This window comes from Rhineura floridana, chromosome 3 (assembly GCF_030035675.1).
Source record: "Rhineura floridana isolate rRhiFlo1 chromosome 3, rRhiFlo1.hap2, whole genome shotgun sequence".
Classification (NCBI taxonomy): Eukaryota; Metazoa; Chordata; class Lepidosauria; order Squamata; family Rhineuridae; genus Rhineura; species Rhineura floridana.
Window position 1 is genome coordinate 118,592,099 of NC_084482.1, and position 24,363 is coordinate 118,616,461.

The window sequence follows — 24,363 nt, forward strand, 5'->3', positions numbered from 1 at the left end:
GTGTTGAAAATCTGATTAGATTACATGCTTTTGGAATTAATTATGAATAACACCACATCTTTGGAATTAATTATGAATAATAGCCACTGCGGTTCCTGACAGACTGACTTAGCTATGAATCTTTCTAAGGTACTATGGTTATTATTAATCTACATAATATGGTAATATGGATGCAGTTCTATGAATAAATGCACAGCTCTACATTTAAATGACTCATACAATTTTCCTTAGCTTCATAATGCACATTCTTTGATTTCACCAGGACTAAAACATATGAGGCTCAAAGCTACTGTAACTGTTCAATCAGAACACAGAAATATAGTTTACCTGTTGAGACTGATTGATCAGCACCATCAAACAAAAGATCGACCAAGCCACCAGATGACTTGCTGCCAGAAACCTAAGGACAAGCACAATTGAACTGTTTTAAGAAATATGGTTTATTTTATTTTAATTTGTTTAGACAATTTACATACCACTTAACTACAATTGTCTCTAAGCAGGGTACAAGGTATAAAATACAATAAAAATCAAAATAATTAAACTATAGAATCATAATTCAGTTAAAATATCTGCTGGAATAAAAGTCTTCAGTTAGGTGCTGGAGGTTTAACAGGGAGGGGGCCTGTCTGACAATCTGGAACTGAATTCCATAAAACTGTGCTCACAGTACTGAAGATACAGCTCCTAGTGGATCTGAGCCACACATCTAACCCTTGGGGGACCACTAATAATGACTCCCCTGAAGATGTCAGTGATCAGGCAGCGATATAAGGGATCACGTGGTCCTTGTTGTTAAGGGCCTTTTAAATTAATACAAGAACCTTGAACCTGGCCCAGTAGCATACAGGTAGCCAGTGCAAGCTTTTGAGCACTGGAATTATGTGCTGATGATAGTCTGTCCCCAGGCCCAAGGGTAGCCCCATGTAGAGTGTACTACAATAAATGAGTCCTGAGGTTACTAATGCATGAATCACTATGGCCAGACTATCCCCGTCCAAGAACAGCCATAGTTGATGAACCAGCTGCAGCTGTAAAAAGCACTCTTAGCCACTTAGGCTATCTGAGCCTTCACAGCAACAATGATGGATCCAGGAGCACCCCCAAACTCCAAACCTGTTCTTTCAATGAGAGTGCAACCCCATCCAGAACAAGGATCTGACCAATCTCCTGGGCATGGGAACCATCAACCCACAGTGCCTCCATTTTCCCAGGGTTCAAGTCAATTTATTGCCCTCATCCAGTCCACTGCGCCCAGAAAATGGTCGAGATCATGCACTGTCTCTCTTGCCTCAGTTGTTATGGAGAAGTAGAGCTGTCACACTCTGATGACACTTTGCCCTCAAACTCCTGATAACCATACCCAGTGGCTTCATATAGATGTTGAACAGCATTGGTAACAAGATTGTACCCTGTGGACCACCATATCATAAGGACCATGGAGCCAAAACACAGTCTTGCAGTGCCGCTCTCTGAGCACGACACTATAAAGTAGGAGCAGAACCACTGTAAAACAGTGCCCCCAATACCCATCTCACAGAACCAGTCCAGGAGGATAGCATGGTCAATGAATATACAAAGTTGTTGTTTTTCTGTAAGGCATTTGAAAGGGGACAGTTTGTGAGAAGAAACTGGAAAACTTGAATAACTGTTGTAGAAAGAAAAAAAATGGATTTATATAGCACTTCATTCAACCAGGACAAACATGAAACATTGGCTGTTACTGGAAACCAATTTATATTAAAAGTATTACAAAATATAACAATATAAAGAGAGAAATTATTGCACAATTTGGTAACAGGGATTGTAATAAAGCTGTTCGCTCCTATAGGACAGGGACTTTGGTCCTCTGGTCAAGTGGGTATAGGGCACCACCTAGTGTCCATAGGCACAAAAGACAACTGAATTGCGGGGAGCAGGTCGCCTCAGGCACGTGATCTCCCCAGTCCTTTCATGATGAGTCAGAGACTATAAAAACCTAGATGCACTCCAAGGAACAAGCAACATGTAAGATCCAAACCCTTAAAGACCTACTCCCCTGAGATGTAATAAAAAACCACACTTAAACCATGAGAAAACAGTTCAACCAAATAAATTGCATTGAAAAAAACCCTCATGGAACAAACAAGAACAAATGTATACATAGCTTAACTAGCATGGTAATTAATATAGTTCCTAAAAAATTAGACAAAAAAGCCACACTGAGGTGGGCCTTGATGGACTATCATCCAGGATAAATTTATTTCAGGTAAGTACCAAAATCCCCTTCTCTCCCTCCATCAAGTGGGATATACCCTTCCAGGGGGACAGTGGACATGATCTTCACTGTACGACAGCTTCAAGAAAAATGCCAGGAGCAGAATCGACCTTTATATATGGCATTCATTGATCTGACTAAGGCCTTTGACACTGTGAATCGAACTGCTCTCTGGACCATCCTTCTGAAAACTGGATGCCCTGATAAATTTGTGAATATTTTGTGACTCCTTCATGACAACAAGATAGCAACAATTTTGGACAACAATGGCTTTCAGAGCGATCCATTCAGTCGGATCAGGAGTAAAACAGGGATGCGTCATTGCTCCTAACTTATTTGCTATCTTCATTGCTATGATTCTACACCTTATTGAGGGGAAACTTCCTACTGGTGTGAAAATCATATATCGAACAGATGGAAAGCTTTTTAATCTCAGTAGGCTGAAAGCAAAAAGTAAGGTAATGTCAACCTCTGTCATAGAACTTCAATATGCCAATGATGATGTAGTCTCTCCACATTCAGAGGAAGTTCTTCAAACTATCCTAAATGTCTTCGCAGAAGCATATGGAAAGCTTGGGCTCTCACTTAATATTAAAAAACTCAAAGTGCTTCATCAACAGGTGCGAACTAGTCCCTCTGTAGCACCATCAGTCCAGCTTAATGGTGTGATGTTGGAGAACGTTGATCACTTCCCCTATCTCGGCAGCCATCTCTCTGTAAAAGCTGACATCGATGCTGAATTTCAACATCGTCTGAGCTCTGCGAGTGCCGCATTCTCCCGAATGAACCGTAGAGTGTTTGAGGATCGGGATATTCGCAGGGAGACCAAAATGCTTATTTACAAAGCCATTGTACTACCGACCTTACTGTACACCTGTAAAACATGGACCATTTATAAACACCACTCCCAACTTCTTGAAAGATTCCACCAACACTGCCTCTGGAAAATTCTGCAAATTACTTGGGAAGACAGACGGACTAATGTTAGTGTTTTGGAAGAAGCAAAGACTACCAGTGTTGAAACAATGATCCTTCAACATCAACTTCGCTGGACCGGCCATGTTGTTCGAATGCCTAATCACCGTCTTCCAAAGCAGCTACTTTACTCCCAACTTAAGGATGGAAAACGGAACATTGGTGGACAGCAAGAGAGGTTTAAAGATGTTCTTAAAGCGAATCTAAAAAAATATAACATGAACACTGAGAACTGGGAAGTCTTGGCCCATGAACGTCCCAAATGGAGGTCGGCTATTATTAAAGGTGCGGTGGACTTTGAAGAAGCACAAATACAAGGGAAATGGGACAAATGAGCTAAGCAGAAGGCACATTAAACAAATCCTCATTGCAACCATCTTCAATCTGGAAACCTATGTCCTCATTGTGGGAGGCTGTGTGGATCCAGAATTGGCCTCCACAGTCACTTACGGACCCACTGTTAAAGACCTTATCTTGGAAGACAATCTTACTCGGCCATGAGTGACCACCAATGAAAATGACACAAGGAGTTCCCACCCAGACCGGGGTGCGAGCATGTAACGTGGCTCAGGATATAACGATATGTTGCAGAACGCATCGACCAAAGGCAGCTTTGGCTGTGGCATAAGCATCCATCTTATAATGAGATGCAAATGTACTGGGAGAGGCTGCCCGGCAAATCTCCAACAGTCCAAACGCAGCTGTGGTTGTGGCTGACCATGTTGAATGTGCAGTTATGGTTTTGGGCACAAGTACCTTTAGAGCATCATACACTAATTTAATACAGGCTCGCAGCCAACAAGACAATGTGGAATTAGATACTCGTTTTTCCAAAGATGCAGAATGAAAGGAGACAAACAGCGAATCAGACAGCTGAAGTCCTTAGTTCTATTGATGTAAACCTTTAACTCTCTCCTAACATTGAGAGAGTGCCAGGCCTTTTCTCATGGATGGACTGGCTTCAAGCAAAAGGATGGCAAGACGAGCTCTTGTTCACTTTGGGCACAAACGAAGGATTCGTTCTTAAGATGACCCGGTCCTTGTGAAAGATGCAAAGATGCTTTGCCACTGATAATGCATTCATCTCTGAGATGCATCTGGCAGACGTAATTGCCACTAGAAAGAGCACCTTAAAGAACAGGAGGCGAAGAGGAATGGTACTTAGTGGTTCGAAAGGTGGTTTCTGAAGTGCAGTCAGGACTGTTTGAAGGATCCATGAAGGGTATCTGTGAACTGTGGGTGGACAGATTTGAGGAAGTGTTGATAAGCGCCTGTTACTTCCCGAGCACAGAGACAGCACCAACGATAAGGCTGAAACGTGGCGTCATAGGGTGTTGACCTTCAATCCCATGCTGAGTCCATCCTGCAGAAAATTAAGTATGTCCGAGATCGAGGCCTTGGTTGGATGGATGTTCTTTTGGAGACTCCAGGTGATGAAGCTTCGCCATGTGGAGCTATAAATCTGTTTTGTAGATGCGCGGTGTGAAGCTAGGACAGTAGATATCACCTCCTGCGATAGGCCCGCTGCACTTAAGCAGTGCCGCTCAATCACCAGGCTGTCAGCTTTAGCCTGGATCCGGATGGTGAATCGGTCCTTGCGTTAAGAGATCTGGCTGAGACGGGAGCTTCCAAGGGGTCTCGGACGAGAGGCGTAGCAGCTCCGAAAACCACAGGCAATGTGGCCAGTATGAAGGTATGAGAACTATTTCTGCACGCTCCTCCATCAACTTCCTCAGGTTGAGTGCTATCAAAGGAACTGGAGGAAAGGTGTAAAGCCATCCGGCTTAGAGGGTGTCTATTGCCGCTGCATGGCTTGACAGATAACGGGCGAAGAACTGGGGAAGCTGACAACTGGCTGGAGAAGCAAAGAGGTCCACATTCACTTTCCTGAATCTGTGCTGTACCAGGAGGAACACCTCGGGGTGAAGCATCCACTCCCCCACCTGAAGCACTGGCGACTCAACCAATCCGCGGTGAGGTTGTGTTCCCTACTGAGATGCTCTGCTGACATTGAGTCTATGTGAAATTCTGTCCAAGAGAAGAGCAGAGCGGCCTCGTGCTGAAGACTCCGTGACCACGTCCCACCTTGTTTGTTGATGTGAGCTTTCGTGCTAACGTCGGTATGGAGGAGAATGTGGCGCAGATGCAGTATTGGAGCAAAATGCTGAATGGCTAGGCTGGCTGCCCTGAGTTCCAGCCAGTTGATGCTGTGATGTACCTCTGCTGCTGACCACTGTCCCCATGGAAAGGCAATGCACACCCCATCCTGAGAGACTGGCATCTGCGGTAATCATGGTGCATGGTGGGTCTTGGAAAGGAATGCCCTTCTGAAGGTTGGGAGAGGCTGTCCACCATCTGAATGAGTTTTTCAGGCGCATGGGAATGTGTAGCTGATGGTGACTGCAGGCCATGATGTTCTGCTGATAGGGAAGTAAGAACTACTACAGTGGGCGGGAGTGATGATGTGCCCACGGGACAATCTACTCTGAGGTGAGTAGATTCCTTGCGACCCCCTGCAGATTAACTACCTTCTCTTGTGTCAGTAGGATCATGGCTGCCTGAGTGTCAAGGGCCACCCCCAGATGTTGGAGCCACTGTGTGAGCATCAGGTGACTTTTGACTCAGTTGATCAGGAACCTGTGGGATTCTACAACCTGAAGGGAGAGGCAAACAGCCCGCTGTGCTTGAGAAAAGCTCTCCACTTGGATTAACAGGTTGCAAAGGTAAGAGTAAAGGTGGACACCCTGGCAGTGTAGATGGGCCACCAGGGTGACCAGCACCTTTGTGAAAACTCAAGCAGCGGATGAGAGGCCAAAGGGCATTGATAGTGATGGCGTCCGTAGAAGAAGCAGAGGTACCTCCTGTGTTGTGGATGAATAGGGATATGCAGATAGGCCTCCTGGAGATCTATTGGTGCCAGATAATTGCAAAGGTGGATGGCCTCCCTGATGGATGAGATGGACTTCGTCCTGAACCTCCGGTACTTGACAAACTGGTTTAGGAATCTCAAGTCTACATTGTTTTGTTGTATTTAGGCACAACGAAGTCGACACCTGAGAATCATTCTTCGGTGGGCACCTCCTTTATTGCCCGAATCTGGAGGAGGTTTATATGGCTTCTGTCAGCTCCCACCGTTTCTGGGGGCAGCTGGAGATGGGGGAAGGCATGAAGTGGTTTGGAAGAAATCTTTCCAGTTCTATTGTGGAGCCTTCCCGAATGGCTTCCAGTACCCACTGGTCTGTGGTTATGCGAGACCAACTTTGAGAAAAAAGTAGGAGCCGAGCCGAGCCTCCACTGGGGGGACATCGGCGTCAGTACTGATGAGATGCTTGCGGGCGCTGCTGCCCTTGAATCCTGAAGACACGAGAGCGAATTTGCTTCCGGCATGTGGATTGGGTTTTCTGGGAAAGCGGTTTCTGGACCAGTTGTGTTGACTAAGCTTGTAATCCCATCCTCTACCTGATGAACAATTGGAATGAAAGGTCTAGAAGGACTGGAATGATGACTGGTAGAGGGCATAGCAGCAAAAGGGTCTCTGCTCATCCCAGTGCCAAGTAGCTAAGAATAGCTTATGGTTTTCTTTAGAGTCCACCAGGACCTCCTGGAGAGCCTGCTCCCTGAAAAGTTTAGTCCTACATATGGGGTGGTGGACAGATTGACCCATGCTCCTGAGTCCGCATCCCAGTGGTGCAGCCACAATGTACATCTTGGAACAATTTGTGCCTCTATGGACCTTGTGGAGAATTGAACTGCATCCAAAGTGGCATCTGTGATGAATGCTGTACCCTGTAAAGCTTAAGAACTGTTTTGTGGAGTCTGTTAGGATCCCTGTTGAGATCCTGAGGTGAAGGATCCAGCAGTTCATTCAGCCAAACCAAGGAGGCTCGTGAAAAGATAGATGCCATGCAAGAAGCCCTACTGCTAGGGCAGCTGCCTCATGTGACTTGCGGAGGGAGAAATCTAGTCTTTGCTCTGATATGTCCTTGAATTGCACGTCTCCTTTATTGGGTAACAGGGAACGAGAAACTATATAGATATAGGCCTATCTACACTGGGAACTTTGAGTAGGTCCATGAAGGTAGGTTCCAACGAGTAGAAGTGTGTGGCCAGAGTGGGTGCGCGCCTAGCTGCAGAGGGGCTTGCCATTCAGATTGAGCTACTGTTTTAAAGGCCTCCGGAACCGGAATAATAATCATGGTGGACTTAGGAGCCTTGAGAACAGATGCCTCTTTTGATGGGGCTGATGGTGGATCTGGTGATGGAGAATTGATGTTCAGCGCTGCCAGCGACTTGCACAGGAGAGGCAAAAAATGCTCCTCATGGAACAGCCTGTAGAAAGCAGATCTGGAGGGAGAGGATGCTTCCTCTATCCATGAGCCTGCGCTGCACTCCTCCTCATCGCACTCGGGGTCAACGAATGGATCCAAGGGGTATCTGGGTGACATGTCGGCTAGATGGCCCATGGAGATTGCAAAGGGATCTGGAGATAGTGAGTCCTTGTCCTCTGATGTGCACCACAAACTCTGTGGGCAAAGGCTGCCTGGGACCCCTGAAGTCTGACAAAGGCTGTTGGGGCCCTTGATTTGTAGCTGGCCTTAGATTAGAGGCTGGCCCTGTAGCTATAGTTGCAGGTCTCAGGTTGGAAGCAGGAACCAGCAGTTCAGTGGTCAGGGCTCCGGTAAGAGTCTCTCTAATATGAGATATAGCCTCGGGCATTAGTTGGAAGTGTATCAAGCCCCAAGGGTTGCCACCCCTGATCCTTGGGGTCTGGAAGAGGGGGTCTGAGCCTGGGAACCTCCTGCTTCCATGAAGCCTTCCTCTGATGAAGCAGTGGGAGAATCAAATAGTGTTATGAGCTTTGGATCTCTGGTGACCTCATCATCTAACAAGGGCTCCCAGGTGTGTTCCCTGACAGGGTTACTGCCAGGAAGATGGGAGGAAGGACCCCTAAGGTGGACTTTAGGGCCCTCTGACTTTTACTTTTGGAGCTGGAGAAAGGAGCTGTGCACTGGCTTAGAGATAGCTGTTGGAGCTGTAGCCTCTGCCAGAGGACTGTTGACTGCTACAGCCTGAATAACAGCCGTTCCGTTTATGGACTTAACCATGGGGGGGCCCAGCCACAGCCGCCACTGAGGGAGCCGCATCTAAAATGGCAGCCATCTTCTTTTTGGCAGGCTCTGCTGAGGCAGCCAAATGTAAAACGGTGGGAGCTATTGCTGCTGACCTCTGCTGTGGAAGAGGGAGCCGTCCAATGCTTAGATTTTTTAAGTGCCTTTTGCAGCCCTAGCCCGCTCTCTGCTGCGACTGCTAGTGCGACACTTTGCACACAAGCAATCCATTCTCCGCTGCTGACAAAGTTGTGGGGGCCAAATTCAAGGCGCCTGAGGAAGGATCAGGGTGTAACAGCTTTGGCAGGATAGTGGCAGCACCCATCACACTCAGCTCATGCACACGCGCCTTGCTGGGGTGTGGAGGAGACTCGAGGATAAGCAGAGCAAAGTGACAGGCAGAATTCCATGATAGCTTTTACAAGCTTCACAAAAAAAGGATCTAATTCGGCCTGGTGGGTAAACCACCTGCTCTTAGCAGCCCAGGCAGCGGCGGCGGGGGAGGGGGGGGAGAGACAGGAAAGGAAAAAGTTCATTAAAAAAAACACATATATATAAGGGATAACTCACCACACTGAGATAGAAATATGCAGAGATAGGGATACACACAGGACGAAGAAGCTGAGGCAAACAGAATCGGGATGAAGGAAAAGGACAACTGCCTAGGACCACGAGGCAGGGAAGGACTAGAGAGATCATGTGCCTGATGCAGCCTACTCCCCGTGATTCAGTTGTCTTTCCTGCCTATGAACGCTAGGTGGTGCCCTATACACACTTGATAGACTATCATCCACAGAGAAAAAGCGTTTGCAGGGATGCAAAAATATTATTTTTAAAAACATACCCAAAAACCACACACACAAAAAAGAGAAATTAAATTGTACCAACATGCCTTAGCATATTGAAACATTCAAAATACTAGAAACATTCTCATTTGGTGAACTGTAAGCTGCCCAGATTTTTAAAGTATCTCTTTCTACTTAAAAATAATTTGTAAGTAGTTTACAATAGTTCTTAATCCTCTTGTTATTACTGCATTACCTCTGGGATTATTCCAATTAAAATGAAAGGCTGATTTAGATGTCTAAAGGCATGAGAGAAATTCATAGTTGACTTGAGATTTGAACTCAGCATCCCAAACCTGAACATATTTAATTGAAAGTAACCCCTTACTTCCAGAAGTATATAATTCCAAGCAGGTATAAGGTAGAACTGCATCCCATCCCTGGTAGGCCCATGTCCATTACTGGGGAAATTGGAATAAAATGGCTGTTGTACGAAAGGTGGCAGATATATTTAGGTTTTGTTCATTTGATAAAATTAGAGACACACAAAAAGGTAGATCCCAGAATACTAAAAGCAAAGATTCAAGAAATTTCCATCAAGTATTTGAGGTACTGCAATGTTTTCTTTTGCCACAAAGAAGAGAATGTATTTACTGGCATGATCCATGGATTACATAACAAAATACTGCTGTGTTGCACAGCTCACATAATACAGCCATGGTGTACTTATCATTTACGACTAAACTCTAGATTTCTGTATATGCTCACAAAGGATGGCAATAAATGAAAAGTTGTTTTTATTGGAGCACCCTGCCATTTTTAATATTCTAGGAATCTTGGCTTCAGATGCTTCTATGGTAAGTGATATGCACTTGAGGGGTTTCTAGAAAACCTGCTCATAACAACATTAGTGATTATGCAGACAAAGGACTTACTTTAATTTCCTTTCAAGAAGTTCCCTCCAGTATACTTGCTGCAGATTCTCACTCTTGGGTGGATGGTGAAAATAATAAAAAAATTGGAAGCAAAAAAAAAGGTACCAGTCCTATACACACTTGCTTAGGAGTAAGGCATACTGAATATAATGAGACCTGCTTGTTAGTAAACATGCACAGGACTGCACTATAAGTGCAACTCTGGATTTAAAGAAACCTGGAGATACCAGAGAATGACCTGTCCCATCTATGAAGCAAAATGTGTACTCCTGCTTTGGAGAAGATACTGAACCCAGAGCACAATTAAAATGTGACACTGGAAGAGGTATAACTTACTTGTGCAGCAGTGCGCATACCCAACTTCTCTTTGAAGCTGAGCTTCCAACCACTACATATGTAGTACTATCACACTAGCACCGTGTCTGCCTTGACTACAGTGAAAAAAGCAGGCAAAGCGACCCAGTTTAAAACACGACCTCTAGATCTGCACAACTCCATGTGGTTAAGTTCTTCTTGCTCACCCTGTGCCACATACACATTGGTACTAATGCACATGTCTGAGCATAGCGTAGAAGTACAGGGTAGACCCAGAATTAAACATTTCAGAATACATTATTGAAATAACTCTAATATTCTGATGAAGCAGAATGGGTATTTTATTTAAGCAGGGCATTTAAAGAAAACTGCACACTGATACCCCTTCATGAATTTGGTCTACAGACTAAAGGGCATCAATCCTGCAAATCCAGCCTTGATCTCTTCTTGCCAGGCTTCTGGCTCAGACTTTATAGCACACAACTATACAGTATATTGTGAAGAACTATTAGCGTGTGTGTATGTGTGAGAGAGGACCTGAAAAATATTTAGCTAAATTATTCAAAGTTCTACTACACTACTGAGAAAGTACACAGTGGACATGAAGGTGATCTAGAGATGCCCTTGGATAATTTTGAATAGAGTCTTCTGGGGTTCCAGCACTGACAGAGAGCGTACTTATTTAAAACATTTGTACTTACGCGACTGCTTCCAGAAGGAAAAAAATACAATAAAAATAACAACTAACATAAATTAAACAGGACTTCCGCTACTAGAACACAGATTTTCCACTTTGTTTGTCAGAGTCTGAGCTTGTTTTCCTTCTTTGTAAGGTGAAATTCTTCCTAATAAGAGTTCCTTGCTCGTATATGGGCATCTTTAAAACAAGTTATTACAAAGAGATACTTTAGGGTACATTAGATGTGTACATTTAATTGCAGACAATTTAGATGTAAAGGACCTGTTTGCTGGTGAATCAATGTACTACCATATGGTTGAAATAAACTTGCCTTTAAATTTATGGAATATTTAAAATTTGCACCATGTGATTACACCGTTAGAACTATCAAATGGCTGTTTCTACAACTGGACTAACTCAAACGGTTAAACAGTTACAGTGGGAAAGGGAACACTATAGCTTTTCTTCATTGTTTGCTGGCTCCCCTCATAAGTGGCCTCCCTTCACCACAACCTGTGTGGCACAGACTCATCAGTGCCTGAAAAGCAATATACATCCTCTTTCTTCCCATCTATGCGGACAAGAAAAGAAAACATTGCAGTATGACAGAACTAAAACATTTCACATCATGGCCTTGGTGTACTTACCTATGTAATATAGATAAAATCTCTACCATTCTCACTTCCGAGGCTAACATGGAGTTTTTAAAACTGCCCACTTCATACCTTCAACCTCTCTGCAATTTTGAGCTTCACAGATTCCATCAAACAATGATTTCTGATGCCCTTAGTCTTTAGCCATTAAGGTACTCTTCCATGGCTTGTGGATGCTTGCAAAGGTGTGGCAACAGAGTTCATCCTCTTCCTCTACTTCATGCAATATAAAAAACTTGCAACTGAACTGTAGAGGCTGAATGCTTAATTTGACGTGCAATACAAGATGGACTGATATAGGTGTCCACAATTTTTGGCTAGCCATGTTCCAGCTTCTGCCCCTCCTTAGCAGGCTGGATGATATTTGGTGAAGGTTGTCAGAGTACCTTTGTCCAGCAGCAGTTAAGGAAGCCCCCCTCTCTTTTCTATTTTGGAGCAGGAAATGGTGTCAAGAGGCTTGCTAATCCGGCCCTGTATGGTCAAGGTGCTCTTCCTCAAAGTGGGAAGAAGCCTGCTTGCAGTACACATAGCAAACAAACATATTTGAATCCAAGAGAGCTGTCAGCTGATCATGATTTTGTAACTTCTAGGATCGAGTATTGTTAACTTGTTCTGCATGGAGTTGCTCAACATAGAAGTCCTAGTGCACAGTGTTTCTGCCTAACTGGTGATAGATGTTGGAAGGCAGAACATATTTAACCTATTCTGCGACAACTTGCACTGGTTACCAGCTAGTTTCAGGGCTCAAGTCTTATCTTACCTCTGAAGCCCTACATGGCTTGGGACTCAAAAATCCTGGAGACTGCCAAATCCCATATCAAACTAGCTGCTGTGTCATTCTTTGGTGTGAAACACCATTAGCAAAAATATGAAAATTAACTTGTAATGGACACTTTGGAGTAAGCCTGCTCTAAATGCCCAAACCACATGAGGTGAGGGCAACTGTTTAACCCAAATGCAGTCCCACTGCTGTCAGTCAATTATTCCCCCATGACACATTTGAAAACTCCACATTTATTACTTTCAATGAAAACAGCTCTGATTAGGAAGAATACAAATTTAAATGTACAGCAGTGTCCTCTGTTGCCCTTTTACCTTAGCTGTAGATTGTTGAGTGTAGGCATTCTGGTCTGGACTTCCTTTGTCCCCTGTGTAATGTGCAGCTGCTCCCAGGTCAATGGTTTTGGAAGGATTTGCTGTGCGTTTGTGCCTGGTGGTGGTGGTCTCTGTGGCTTGTGTAATATGGATGTGTTTTGTTGTCACTGTCTCCTCTTCATCTTTGAACTCCCCTTTGGGTGATTTACCTCTTCTAGATCTCTTTTCCTCATCACTATCACTGTGGGAGGAAGAAAAGAAATGACAAACTACATTACAGATATAAGGGGGAACTAAAGAGCTTGATAACGTGTCCTGAAAAATAATCTTGTGAGCAACACCTTCTAGAGAAATTTCAGCCAAGCAAAGGTTTAAGTGGAGAGTTTCTAAACAAGCAAGACTTCTAACATGCATTTAGATAATTTGCATTGTATTTATGCTGGTGAGCTTTGCTACCTGAACACCTCACTTGAACTGAAGATAGAAACTACTGTTTAGTCTATAAAACAGATATGGGGAACTTTTTTCAGCCCCGTGGCTACACCCTTCTTGGGGAACCTTCCGTGGCGCTGCAGGTCAGTGGTGGGCAGCACCAGAGGCAAAAGTGGCTGAAACAATGAAGTGTCTCTTATCTTTATACTGAAGCCTACATTCCAGCCAGGTAAAAGTCAGAGGTTTCTATACCTCCCCCCATGTATATACCCCCACTCTCCACTGAGTCAAGCAAGAGGGATTATCACAGTTCACATTCCAGCCAGGCAAAAGCATCTGAGGAGGGTGTGGGGCAGGGATAGTGAGGGGGGGTATAGCCTGGGGAGAAGGCAGCGGGCCAGAGAGGCCTGCGGGTCACATTCAGCCCATGGGCATGAGGTTCCACATCCCTGTTATAAAAGCTGCTGTTTAAGGTAGCTGCCCAAACCCACCATCCATTTTATGACTACTTTGGTCTTGAGGAAATTGTATAGCCCCATTACAGGCAACCATGCTGTTTTCTCAATTAGACAATTATGAAAAAATGCTGATCAAGCTTCAGTGCATGATACTATACAAATCTACTATGTGCTTCTTATTGGGTTAAATGACAAAGACTTTGTCAGCATCATTTCCTTTTAAGAGGTTGCATTCCCTACATTCAGCTGGAATGGCTGATCAGCTGAAGCGCTGCCCCAGAACAGTCACTATCACTCCTATTTGGTGATAAATCTCATTCTCTTTTGGACACTGATATTGTTAATACTTGTGTCTTCATAATCATGGGATTTTACAAATTACAATGCATATTCTCTGTGCGACAAATCATCTGCTGTGTACACTTCACAAACTGTGCTTGGAAGCCACATCCTGGTTTAGAATTCCCTTTCCTCAAAATTCTAAAACCCAACCTTACTAGAAGCAGTATAAAATCTTTTTATTTGGTCATATATTTAGCATCTTGAGTATCAGAAAGGGATAGTTTAAATAAGTCTAATGAAATGTACACATACATATAGTAGCCCCTTGCTAACCATGGCATGCAAGCTGAAGGTCAGTATAAATAGGCATTCTCTCCCAACTACCTCCAGTGCAAATTCCTTTTCTCTTCTCTTGCCAGCCTTAATCATGATTCAGCATTACAGCTACACTGATGGCAACTAATTTTAACACTAATGCTGTCTTAACCAAGATTTGCAAATGTGCTTCAAACCACAGTTAGGAGAGGAAGGAACCCAAAGTAGTATTGGTACAGATACTGTGGTTGAGGCCTATAAAGAAAGGGAATTGAAAATTCATGCTGGAGGGAACTTGGAAACCACACCATGCAGGAAGCCAGCCTTACATTTATACTGGGCCTGCATGCACACATGCAACTTTATAAATTGTTTTGAAGTCATTACTTGACCAGTGCTTTTAGGAAAAGGGATAGGTTAAAAGTCTCTAACAAAACTATATTATCCACAGTTGTACATTTATTTGGAAAGTAATAAATTTCTACATTGTGTTACATTTCATTATTGAGGTATGCAAATTATACAGAACAAACATTGTTGAATAATACACTGAAAGATATCTTAAAAGATAACTGTGAAAGGTTTATATGTTCCAATAAGCAACAGAGTACTAAACCACCTAATTTTAGAAATGCTGTTTTATTATCAGCATGGAGGTAACACAAACTGCATTATGCTCTGTGCCTTTGTTCTCGACTAACAATGGTTCAGACTTTGCCCATTATTATTATTACTTAGTTATGCTTTCCACTGCATCTCAACATATTATCTACTTGCCTGCAAACGTCGTTTAATTCATTAAGATCAGTCAACATGAACACCCAACATTTCTCTTTCTATTCCAACAGAGATTACAGATGCAAACTAATAAGGGGGCCTAACAACCCCATCAAAGTGTAGAGGGAGTAAATCCACTAAGTACTGCTGCAAAGCACACTCTTTTTCTTTCTTGAGACTTTGTGCAGAAACACAAGCCCCAATGAAATGGAGAAATAATGTAGTAACCATTTCAGGGTACATGCCAAGGAAAATACATTGCCAGATTCCCACATAACAATTTGATTTTATCATTCATATCCTACCATTAAATTCAGAAATCCTTTCAAAGGTAGATTAGATTACAAAGTGTTATTAAAACATAATAGCAGTATCAAATCATTATCAATTATAGCTAATAAAACACCAAAACAAAAACAGCAGAAGAAAGGTAAAAACAGGTAGTCCTCAAACCCTTAAATTTACCATTCATTAAAAGTTCATGCGCAAAATACAGTCTTGATCTCAATCAGTGTGAGCAACCCTAGGAGGGCATTTCAAAGCCAGGGCATCACCACGGAAAAGGCCCTGCCTCTTGTCATCAACAGCCTAACCTCCAAGGGTGGAGCCAGAGCCTAGAGGTAGGTACAGAGAATACTGATGTAGGGGGTACTGATGTACTGGGCCCACGGCCTGCCGGACTCCCCAACTCTGAGCTTTCATTAAAAAAACCCAAGTCTCTGGCCATTCTAGAAAGAAAGTAATGAAATAAAATATGCAAGTACCCTTCTAAGTGATTTCTGTGAGATAAGCCTGCCTAGCTGCTTCTACCTTTCATTGTTTTTAGCTAATGAGTGAAGTCAAAGCTATGTGTGAGTTGTCTGGACACCAGGCATTAGAAATTCCTGTGGTCCTAAAGAGTTGCTGTTTCCCCCTTCCTTTTAGAGCACTTCTCCTCCTTCGGTCTCATTTTTTAGTCCTTAGAATCTGTAATTCTCTCTTCCTTTTTTTGTAGCAACCAAGATGCATCTTTCCTGTGGTGGGCTTGTCTGAGATTAGGTACTCCCTAGGAGTTAATTTTAGCAAATACTACTAATGTGAGTGGATGCTAAAGACACCACCACCAACGGCATATGCAAAATGAGAAAACTTTGCAAAAAGGTTTAGGCATTCTCATGCTGTGTAGAAGCTGAGGTCTAGGCACTCATTAAGAATTCACTGCATAATTCAGTTACGGTGTAACAGTCGACTTGTCTATTCAGAAGTAGGTTTCTTTGTGTTTAACAGGGCTTACTCCCAGGTACATGGGTTCAGTGTTATAACGTACGATTTGGCTTACAATTGGCACTGTTTTCCCCTTTAAGAACAGCAGAGCAGGCAGAAATTCAACAGGTTAAACCTTTTCTATTATGGAAATAATGTGAACAGGTGGAATTTTTCTTTTAATCATGCCTGTCAGACATTTTATTACATGTGTAGACACTGATTTTTTTCTGGGCCCTCCAGTCCACCTGCAAAAGACGACACAAATTTGCATACAACACAAAGCACATGCACATTTTATGCAATTCTGGGTTCTCTTTTGCAAGTGGATCAGAGGGCCCAATCCACATACAGTGTTTTGGGCCCAGAAAATCCTTCTGGCAACCCTAAGTGAAGCACCCAGAGAATGGGCTCTGATGACCACCTTAGAAAATGAACAGGTTCGTACATGAATATCCCACATAAATAACCTTTTAAGGACTTATGGGCTGTTTGCACTCCACTGAAAAGACCAGGACAGGATATTAAATTTTGTCAGAAAATAAGGGATATGTAGGCATTATTCTACTGTAGGAGTAGCTAACCTTTTTTTCGCCTGAGGGTCACATTCACCCTTGGCCAACGCTACAGGAGCAGCAAGCCATCAGTTTGTGTGGTCAGCATATACACAGGACTCACAAAGGCACACCCCCACCTCAACTGATCCATGCAGATCAGCTGGGGGGGGGAGTATTGATACCCAACCCAGCACTCTGTCTTGAGGAGGCAGAAAAAATGCTTGGGTGGGATTGGTCAGGCCCACGACTTGGAAGATTAGATCTATTTTACAATACCCAACATAATTTTTTGTCACCTCACGAATATATTCTCTGACCACACAACTGTACCACTGAAAATTCTTGGGTGCATATACAGCAATGTCCTTTTTGCTGCAGATTATGCAAAGAATGTCAACTTGATTTAAAACCAATCCAGGGTGTCACATACAACCTTCTGCCTGCTGTGGATTTAATTAGGAAAGAAAGCACTTCATAAATGAATACAACTCCTTGTGTCAACAAACTTATCTGGCAGCAGTTTGAGGTAGGGGTACCATGCTCAGCACTATTAGATGCTGATGTGAATTACTTTCCAATTCCAAATAAAAATGCTGCATTCAGGGATTCATAAAGTTCAGGGATTCAGTAAGAAGGGAAAATACATGTGCATGCACACACACAAATTGTATCATTCAAAATTATTATTTGGTTTTGCAGAAACAAGACTAAGAACAGAAAGTTAGAGAACTAATTTAGTAGATGCGGATAGCTCTCTGGTAGTCCTGCATTTCGAGAGAAAGGTGCTTCTAAAGCCAAACCAATTTGATAAATAAAAGGCATGGTCAGAAAATAACCAGCAATATTGGCAAGCAGAGTTTCTTTTAACTAGTTTTGTTGAATTTAAAGGAGAGTTTCTGCATGCACAAAGATATCATAGCACTTGATACTGTATGTATTCAAATGCCTTTCAGATGAGTTTCATATTTTATGTTATTTTACCATTTTTACATTGTAACTTTTACATTATTACACACATCAATATTTTCTTTAAAGTATTTACACTGTAGGGAATAAATTCTGGAAAACTAGTATAGTGGGAACACACTCAGCCAAGGCTGGGACAAACATTAAATCAGGGGAGGGAGGGGGGTAGATTGCACTATATTTGCTGGTGTCTGATGCTTGCTAGGATTGTAAAGAATGCTAAGACTAGCTGGTCCATGATCTATTCCAGCAAAAGACTTCATATCGCATGCAGATATTCTCCCAGTGTGCATGTGAGTTGTGCAGGATCATGACAGCCCTCACTGCACCCCCCTCTGCTCTACCCCCACCCCCCGACATTTGCACGAAAGCACACAGAGCCCAGTGCACAAATGCCCTGTCTATTGGTTAGGACATCTTGATTTTGTGGCACAATTCTGATCAAATTATATGCACAATGGGGGAACATTTGCATAGGGTTTATATTGCACGGCCTCGGAAGAGGGATTTCTGTGAACCATCTGTCTGAGGGATGATAAAGATGAAAGCTGCCATTGTTACAAAAAGGGTGGATCGATATAGAACAGCTTGCTGCTGCTAAAATATCTTAATCAACATACCAGGCATCCATTATCAATCTTGGTAGTGCTGAATATTTAGGACACAGACAAACAGCTACAGCAAGCAAATCTTTCAGCATCCAGTTTTGACATGACTTTTTTCTTTTTATGCCCTGTGGTTGTCCTTGCATAGAGGCTGACTTGATTGAAGCAGCTTTTACTCAGGCAGAGCTTAAGTCTACAACATGACTAGTGTCAGTCAGAAACTGATACAAGCGCAGCTGCTCCAACTAGTATGTCAGTTTGTCAAGGCTCTGGAGGATAGAACTTGGCACAGTGAAGAGGAGGCACACTCATGGGGTGTATTAAAAGCACAAAACATGCTTACTGTGGACTCCAATAAAAAGGGGAAGGCTATTTCATTTGTATAAAATATGCATGTAAATATTTAGTGTGTGTGTATATATATACACACAAAAAAGTTATATTAACAGTAAGAAGAAGCTGATCATGAGTAACAGAAAGGAAAAGCTAATGTACTTCTCTGCTATCATCCTGCCTGGAACACAGCAGGATGGAAAGTCACACTCCTATCCTTACCCCTTCTATCGCTGCTTGAATTTATGCATTCCCAATCCGAAATTTAAGGTGTGCGTCAGGGCTGTGGAGTCGGGAGTCAGAGTTGTGGAGTTAGGAGCAATTCTGGGTGGAGTCGGAGTCAGTAGAAATGTACCAACTCCGACTCCTTCATAAATGGCAAATGTATATTAACTAGTAATAACAAATTTACTGTAGTAAAATGGCAGCACAAGGCATTTCATCACCACCACATGAATCCAGAGCTTGGAAAAGTTACTTTTTTAAAACTACAACTCCCATCAGCCCCAGGGACAGCAGAACAGTAGACAGTAGAAAAATAGAGGAGTCAGAGTCGAAGGTCTGGCGTACCGACTCCACAGCCCTGGTGTGCGTGTATAGGTTTGAATAATTTATGTATTTTCTGCTAAAAGTTCAGTTGGTTGTAGAGTTTCAGAATAGTTTTAAAATTCCTTTATACTCCCTTCAAGTACATTTACATACCCTCATTTTTCTCCATGTAAACAGAAAGGCCTTTGACTATTGCTATTCTAACAATGTCACTACAAGTAACTTAACTAGGGATACTACTACTATATTTGGAAGATACATCTTTAAATTTGAGTCTTACTGGCCAATTCTAACTTCATTCTTAAATTCTTTAGAAATGGGCTATTTTTTTTTGCTGTTTCATCACTTGAATTTCTTTTATAATTTCTGTTCTTAAGAAAAAAGAAAAAAGCATCAATGCTTATAAAACAATCCTGAAAACACACAGATCATGTTGAATAAACATTCAGTTGAAGTTCAATGAAATATCTTATCTCTTATATTTTGTTTCAAAAAAACAAAAAAGTAGAAGTATGAAGTAGGGCCAATATAAATATGTGCACATGCGTTGCCATCCTAAAATCTCCAGACATTATGTAAACTCCAGGCAAGATTTTAAATGGACTGGAATCCTAAAATGTTGTAGATTGAGTTTAACTTGATCCATCTAGTTTAACATTTAATGCACTATTAAATTTCCCTCTCAAAATCAATTCACCTTCAAAAAAAAATCCAATGGTAGAACTTTAGCACCTTAATGAATTTTTTATTCTTCCAACATGCTGTTATGAAAAACATTAAATATATGAGAGCTCCTACTGCTTTAATCTCATCCAGATGAGATTTATGTAAAAGCTTCCACAGCAGTATCAGAAACTATTAAGTATCAGTTTGATCTACTGATTATAATGTTCAATCCACTTGTTGAAATAGATCAACTATTGGAGTTTGCACAGCAGGCCAAACCTCCAAGATGGTTTTCTTTTAACACAGTGTGCATGCAATGATCTGATAAACAAATGTCCACCGTACTATATGAAAGGGTTATCTGCAGAGTAAGCAACCATTACTTTAAAGCTAAAGGTGAAAGTAGTAAAAAGTTCTTCTACTTTTGTGTTTTGGACATGATAAAAACAAAAAATGTAGCTATTTTCCTCCATCTACTCTTGATAATCTAAAACAAACAACATACCTTTTCATTCCCTTTTACTGTTAGAGGCAACGTTAGGCCACTATTACAGTTGAGAAATGAGAGCATTGCCTCTTCCGGGAGCCGTCCAGCAGAGCTGTTTCGAGTGGTCAGGGGTCTTTTACATTCTGGCCCCCGAGAGGGTAATATAGACCACTCAACAGCCCACTGTCAAGAATTTGCATGGCACTTTGCAGATAAAGTCACTCAGATTTGCTCCGACTTGGACGCTAAAATTGATACAGTCTCAAGGGATGTAACTTTGGCTCCTGCTTGTCCAATAACAATGGATTCTTTTCAATTTGTACAGCCCGAGGATGTGGACAAGATCCTTGGAGAGGCGAGAGCCACCACATGTCTGCTAGACCCTTGCCCTTCCTGGCTCATTAAGAGTGCCAGCGGGGGACTGGCCGAGTGGGTGAGGGGAGTGGTAAATGCCTCTTTAAAACAAGGCAGAATTCCAATGTGCCTAAAAGAGGCAGTTGTAAGACCTTTGTTGAAAAAGCCCTCCCTGGATCCCTCTATAATGGGTAATTATCGGCCAGTCTCCAACATTCCATTTCTGGGTAAGGTAATAGAGTGTGTGGTGGCTGCCCAGCTCCAGAGATTCTTGGATGAAACGGATTACCTTGACCCATTTCAGTCCGGTTTCAGGCCCAGCTACGGGACAGAGACGGCTTTGGTCGCCTTGGTGGATGACCTACGCAGAGAGCTGGACAGGGGGAGTGTGTCCCTGTTGGTTCTACTGGACCTCTCAGCGGCTTTCGATACCATCGACCATGGTATCCTTCTGGGCCGCCTTGCCGGGATGGGACTTGGGGGCACTGTGTTGCGGTGGCTCAGCTCCTTCATGGAGGGATGAACCCAGAAGGTGGTGCTGGGGGATTCCTGTTCGACTCCTTGGCCGTTGACATATGGGGTCCCTCAGGGCTCAGTTTTGTCCTCCATGTTATTTAACATCTACATGAAACCGCTGGGTGAGGTTGTCCGGGGGTTTGGGGTTCGGTGTCATCAGTATGCGGATGACACCCAACTCTATTTCTCCTTTCCACCTAAAGCCAAGGAAGCTGTCCTGGTCCTGAACCGATGCCTGGCATCAGTGATGGACTGGATGAGGGCGAACAAATTGAAATTAAATCCAGACAAGACAGAGGTGCTCCTGGTTAGTTGAAAGGCAAATCAGGGAATAGGGATTCAGCCTGTGCTGGATGGGGTTACATTCCCACTGAAGACACAGGTTCGCAGTTTGGGTGTGCTCCTGGACTCAGCTTTGAACTTGGAGGCCCAGGTCTCTGCAGTGGCCAGGAGTGCTTTTGCCCAAGTAAGACTGGTGCGCCAGCTGCGCCCATTCCTGGAGACGCCTGATTTGACTACAGTGATGCACGCCTTAGTTACATCCCGTTTAGATTACTGTAATGCACTCTACGTGGGGCTGCCTTTGAAGACTGTTTGGAAACTTAAACTGGTACAAAGAGCTGCAGCCAGAGTGCTAACTGGGGCTGGTTACAGGGACCATACAACCCCCTTGTTACGACAGCTCCACTGGCTGCCAGTTTGTTTCTGGTCACAATTCAAAGTGCTGGTTTTGAGCTATAAAGCTCTATACGGCCCAGGTCCAGGCTATTTGTCAGACTGTATCTCCCCATATGAGCCTGCCTGGGCGTTGTGATCCTCAGGAGAGGCCCTTCTCTCAGTCCCAACACCTTCGCAAGCGCGATTGGTGGGGACGCGAGATAGGGCCTTCTCGGTGGCTGCCCCCAGGTTCTGGAACTCTCTTCCTAGGGAAGCACGAATGGCCCCTTCCTTGCTATCCTTCCGTCGGCAGGCAAAGACTTTTTTATTCTGATAGGCTTTTGGACTAGAAGATGTTTAAGATAGGGCCTCATAAGGTCTGTTGTATTGTTCTATGGTCCTATTCTTAATGTTTTAAATTGTCTTAGTAACTTAAGTGTATGTTTCATGGTTTTAATGTCACGAATAGTTTAATTCTAGTTTAATTGTATATTTTTGTATGGTTTTTTTTACCTATGTGTAGTTTTTATTTGTAAGCCGCACTGAGTTCCAGTTTTGGAAAAAGAGCGAGGTAAAAATAAAGATTCATTCATTCATTCATTCCAAGGTAAGACCATACAGCTTCACCACAGGGAGCTATATCAGAGTTTTTGCCATTTTTCTAAATGCAACAATGTGAAAGTTTCATTTTTGAAATGAAAGATGACACACTCCCCACCACCACCAATAAAATATCCATTAGGGCACTGCTTCAAGGCCACAGGTTGGCAACCTATACTTTGGCCAAACCTCCAACCATTTTTGTAGAGGGCAACGAGAAATATTGTGGGCTAGATATAACCACATGGCTTTGGGATGTTCTATGTGGTTTGTTATCCCATCTAGAGATTGCCAGCCTGCAAGAAAGCAGATAGTCACACCCCCTATTACTGAGATAACAGTGTCAACTGTAGAGGTATGAATATGTAAAAGAGACAAAAGTACAGCAGAATCCAAATTATAGCCTATTACTCATAATTTATAGCATCTCTTGAACTACTCTGAAATGATTAATAGCTGGGATTGCAGAGTAGGATAAGGATTGTATAGTTGACTCAAGTAAGTTTTTCACTGCTTTAAGTGCAATTTCCTCTTGATACTTGAGCCATTTAAAGGCTAACTTTTTTCAGTAAATGATGTACAAGAAGGAAATCTAGAATTCCGTGCTACCAAATCACCCAGTCAATGACCTGAAAATTTCACAGACATTACATCAGTGTACTTAAGTATTATTCTCACTGGTTAAAATACAGGTTTTCTAGGACATAAGGGTTTGGATCGAAAGATCCCATAAGCAGAGTTTTACTCATCATGCTCCCACTGATGGAAGGCAAGGGAAGATTAATTTTGCAGTTTCCCCCTTCCCCTTCCCAATTTGCACCAGATGGTTGGGGGACCCTCCACAACAGCATGGGAGAGGGTTTGTAGGGAACTGGCAAACTTCATCTCACTCCTTTCCCTCAGAAGTCTCCAGAGGATCAAAAGTTGTTCCATAAACAAAAGAGCTCTTCCTTTTGCAAAAGTGCAACTTGGAATCCACATCTAAGTAGCCACCTTCCATTTTTTTAGATACAGGTCTGATGAAGGACTTATAAAAACAGTAAATTTGTTTACAGAACAGAAGGGGCCCAGAAGAAGAGATGGCATTACGTTGAGTGAACATAGCCTGGTCCACCAAGGTACCCATTCCTTTATCAGATGCTTAAACCACATGGGAAAGTCTGCCTGCATGTTTTCCAATTATTGTTCCATAACTATGAGGACTACAATGCTTAAAAGATAAAAACAAAATTTTTCAGGATTTCCCGTCCATCCCACAACTACAGCCATGCAAATTCTTAAATTAAGACGAGATGCTAAATCAGGGTTTGGGAATCTCTGGCCCACAGGCCAAACTTGGTCCACAAGGCCTCCCCATTTGACCCTCAACTCTGCTTTGGGCAAGCCATGCCCACCCACCCTACATCTGACATCATACATTCCTTTAGGTTAAAAAACATAACGTCAGATGTGGAGCAAGTAAGGGCTGGGCTTGGCCAAAAGGGGCTTTGCAGGAGCTGCCAATTGGCACAATTGGCTTCTGAAGTTTTGCATAAAATAGGACTGGACTCCCATGCCACGGGGAGGGGAGGTCAATCCCGTTCAGTCTGGGTGCAAGGAAGGGTTCCTGCAAGCAATTCTCTCACACACCCGAACCCAATGCAGAACATGATGGAAACCTCTGCTAAAATGAAGGTTTTTTTTCTTTTGTTTTGCAGCCTTTTCAGTGCAAACCCCTTCCTGAATCAGGAAGAGATTTTCACTGAATTTGCCAAACTGAGCAGGA

General features: G+C 43.0%; 1 protein-coding gene across 3 annotated transcripts in view; it reads right to left on the reverse strand.

The window, feature by feature from the left end:
* The window catches only part of CLINT1 (clathrin interactor 1), a 127,794-nt gene that overhangs the window by 26,216 nt on the left and 77,215 nt on the right, over nt 1-24,363 (reverse strand). For all 3 annotated transcript variants that reach the window (XM_061617495.1, XM_061617498.1, XM_061617497.1), the window contains exons 7-8: nt 12,803-13,043; nt 328-400 (exon numbers count right to left, since the gene is read on the reverse strand). In XM_061617495.1, the coding sequence (XP_061473479.1) occupies nt 328-400; nt 12,803-13,043 (314 nt within the window). The remainder of the gene's footprint in view (nt 1-327; nt 401-12,802; nt 13,044-24,363) is intronic.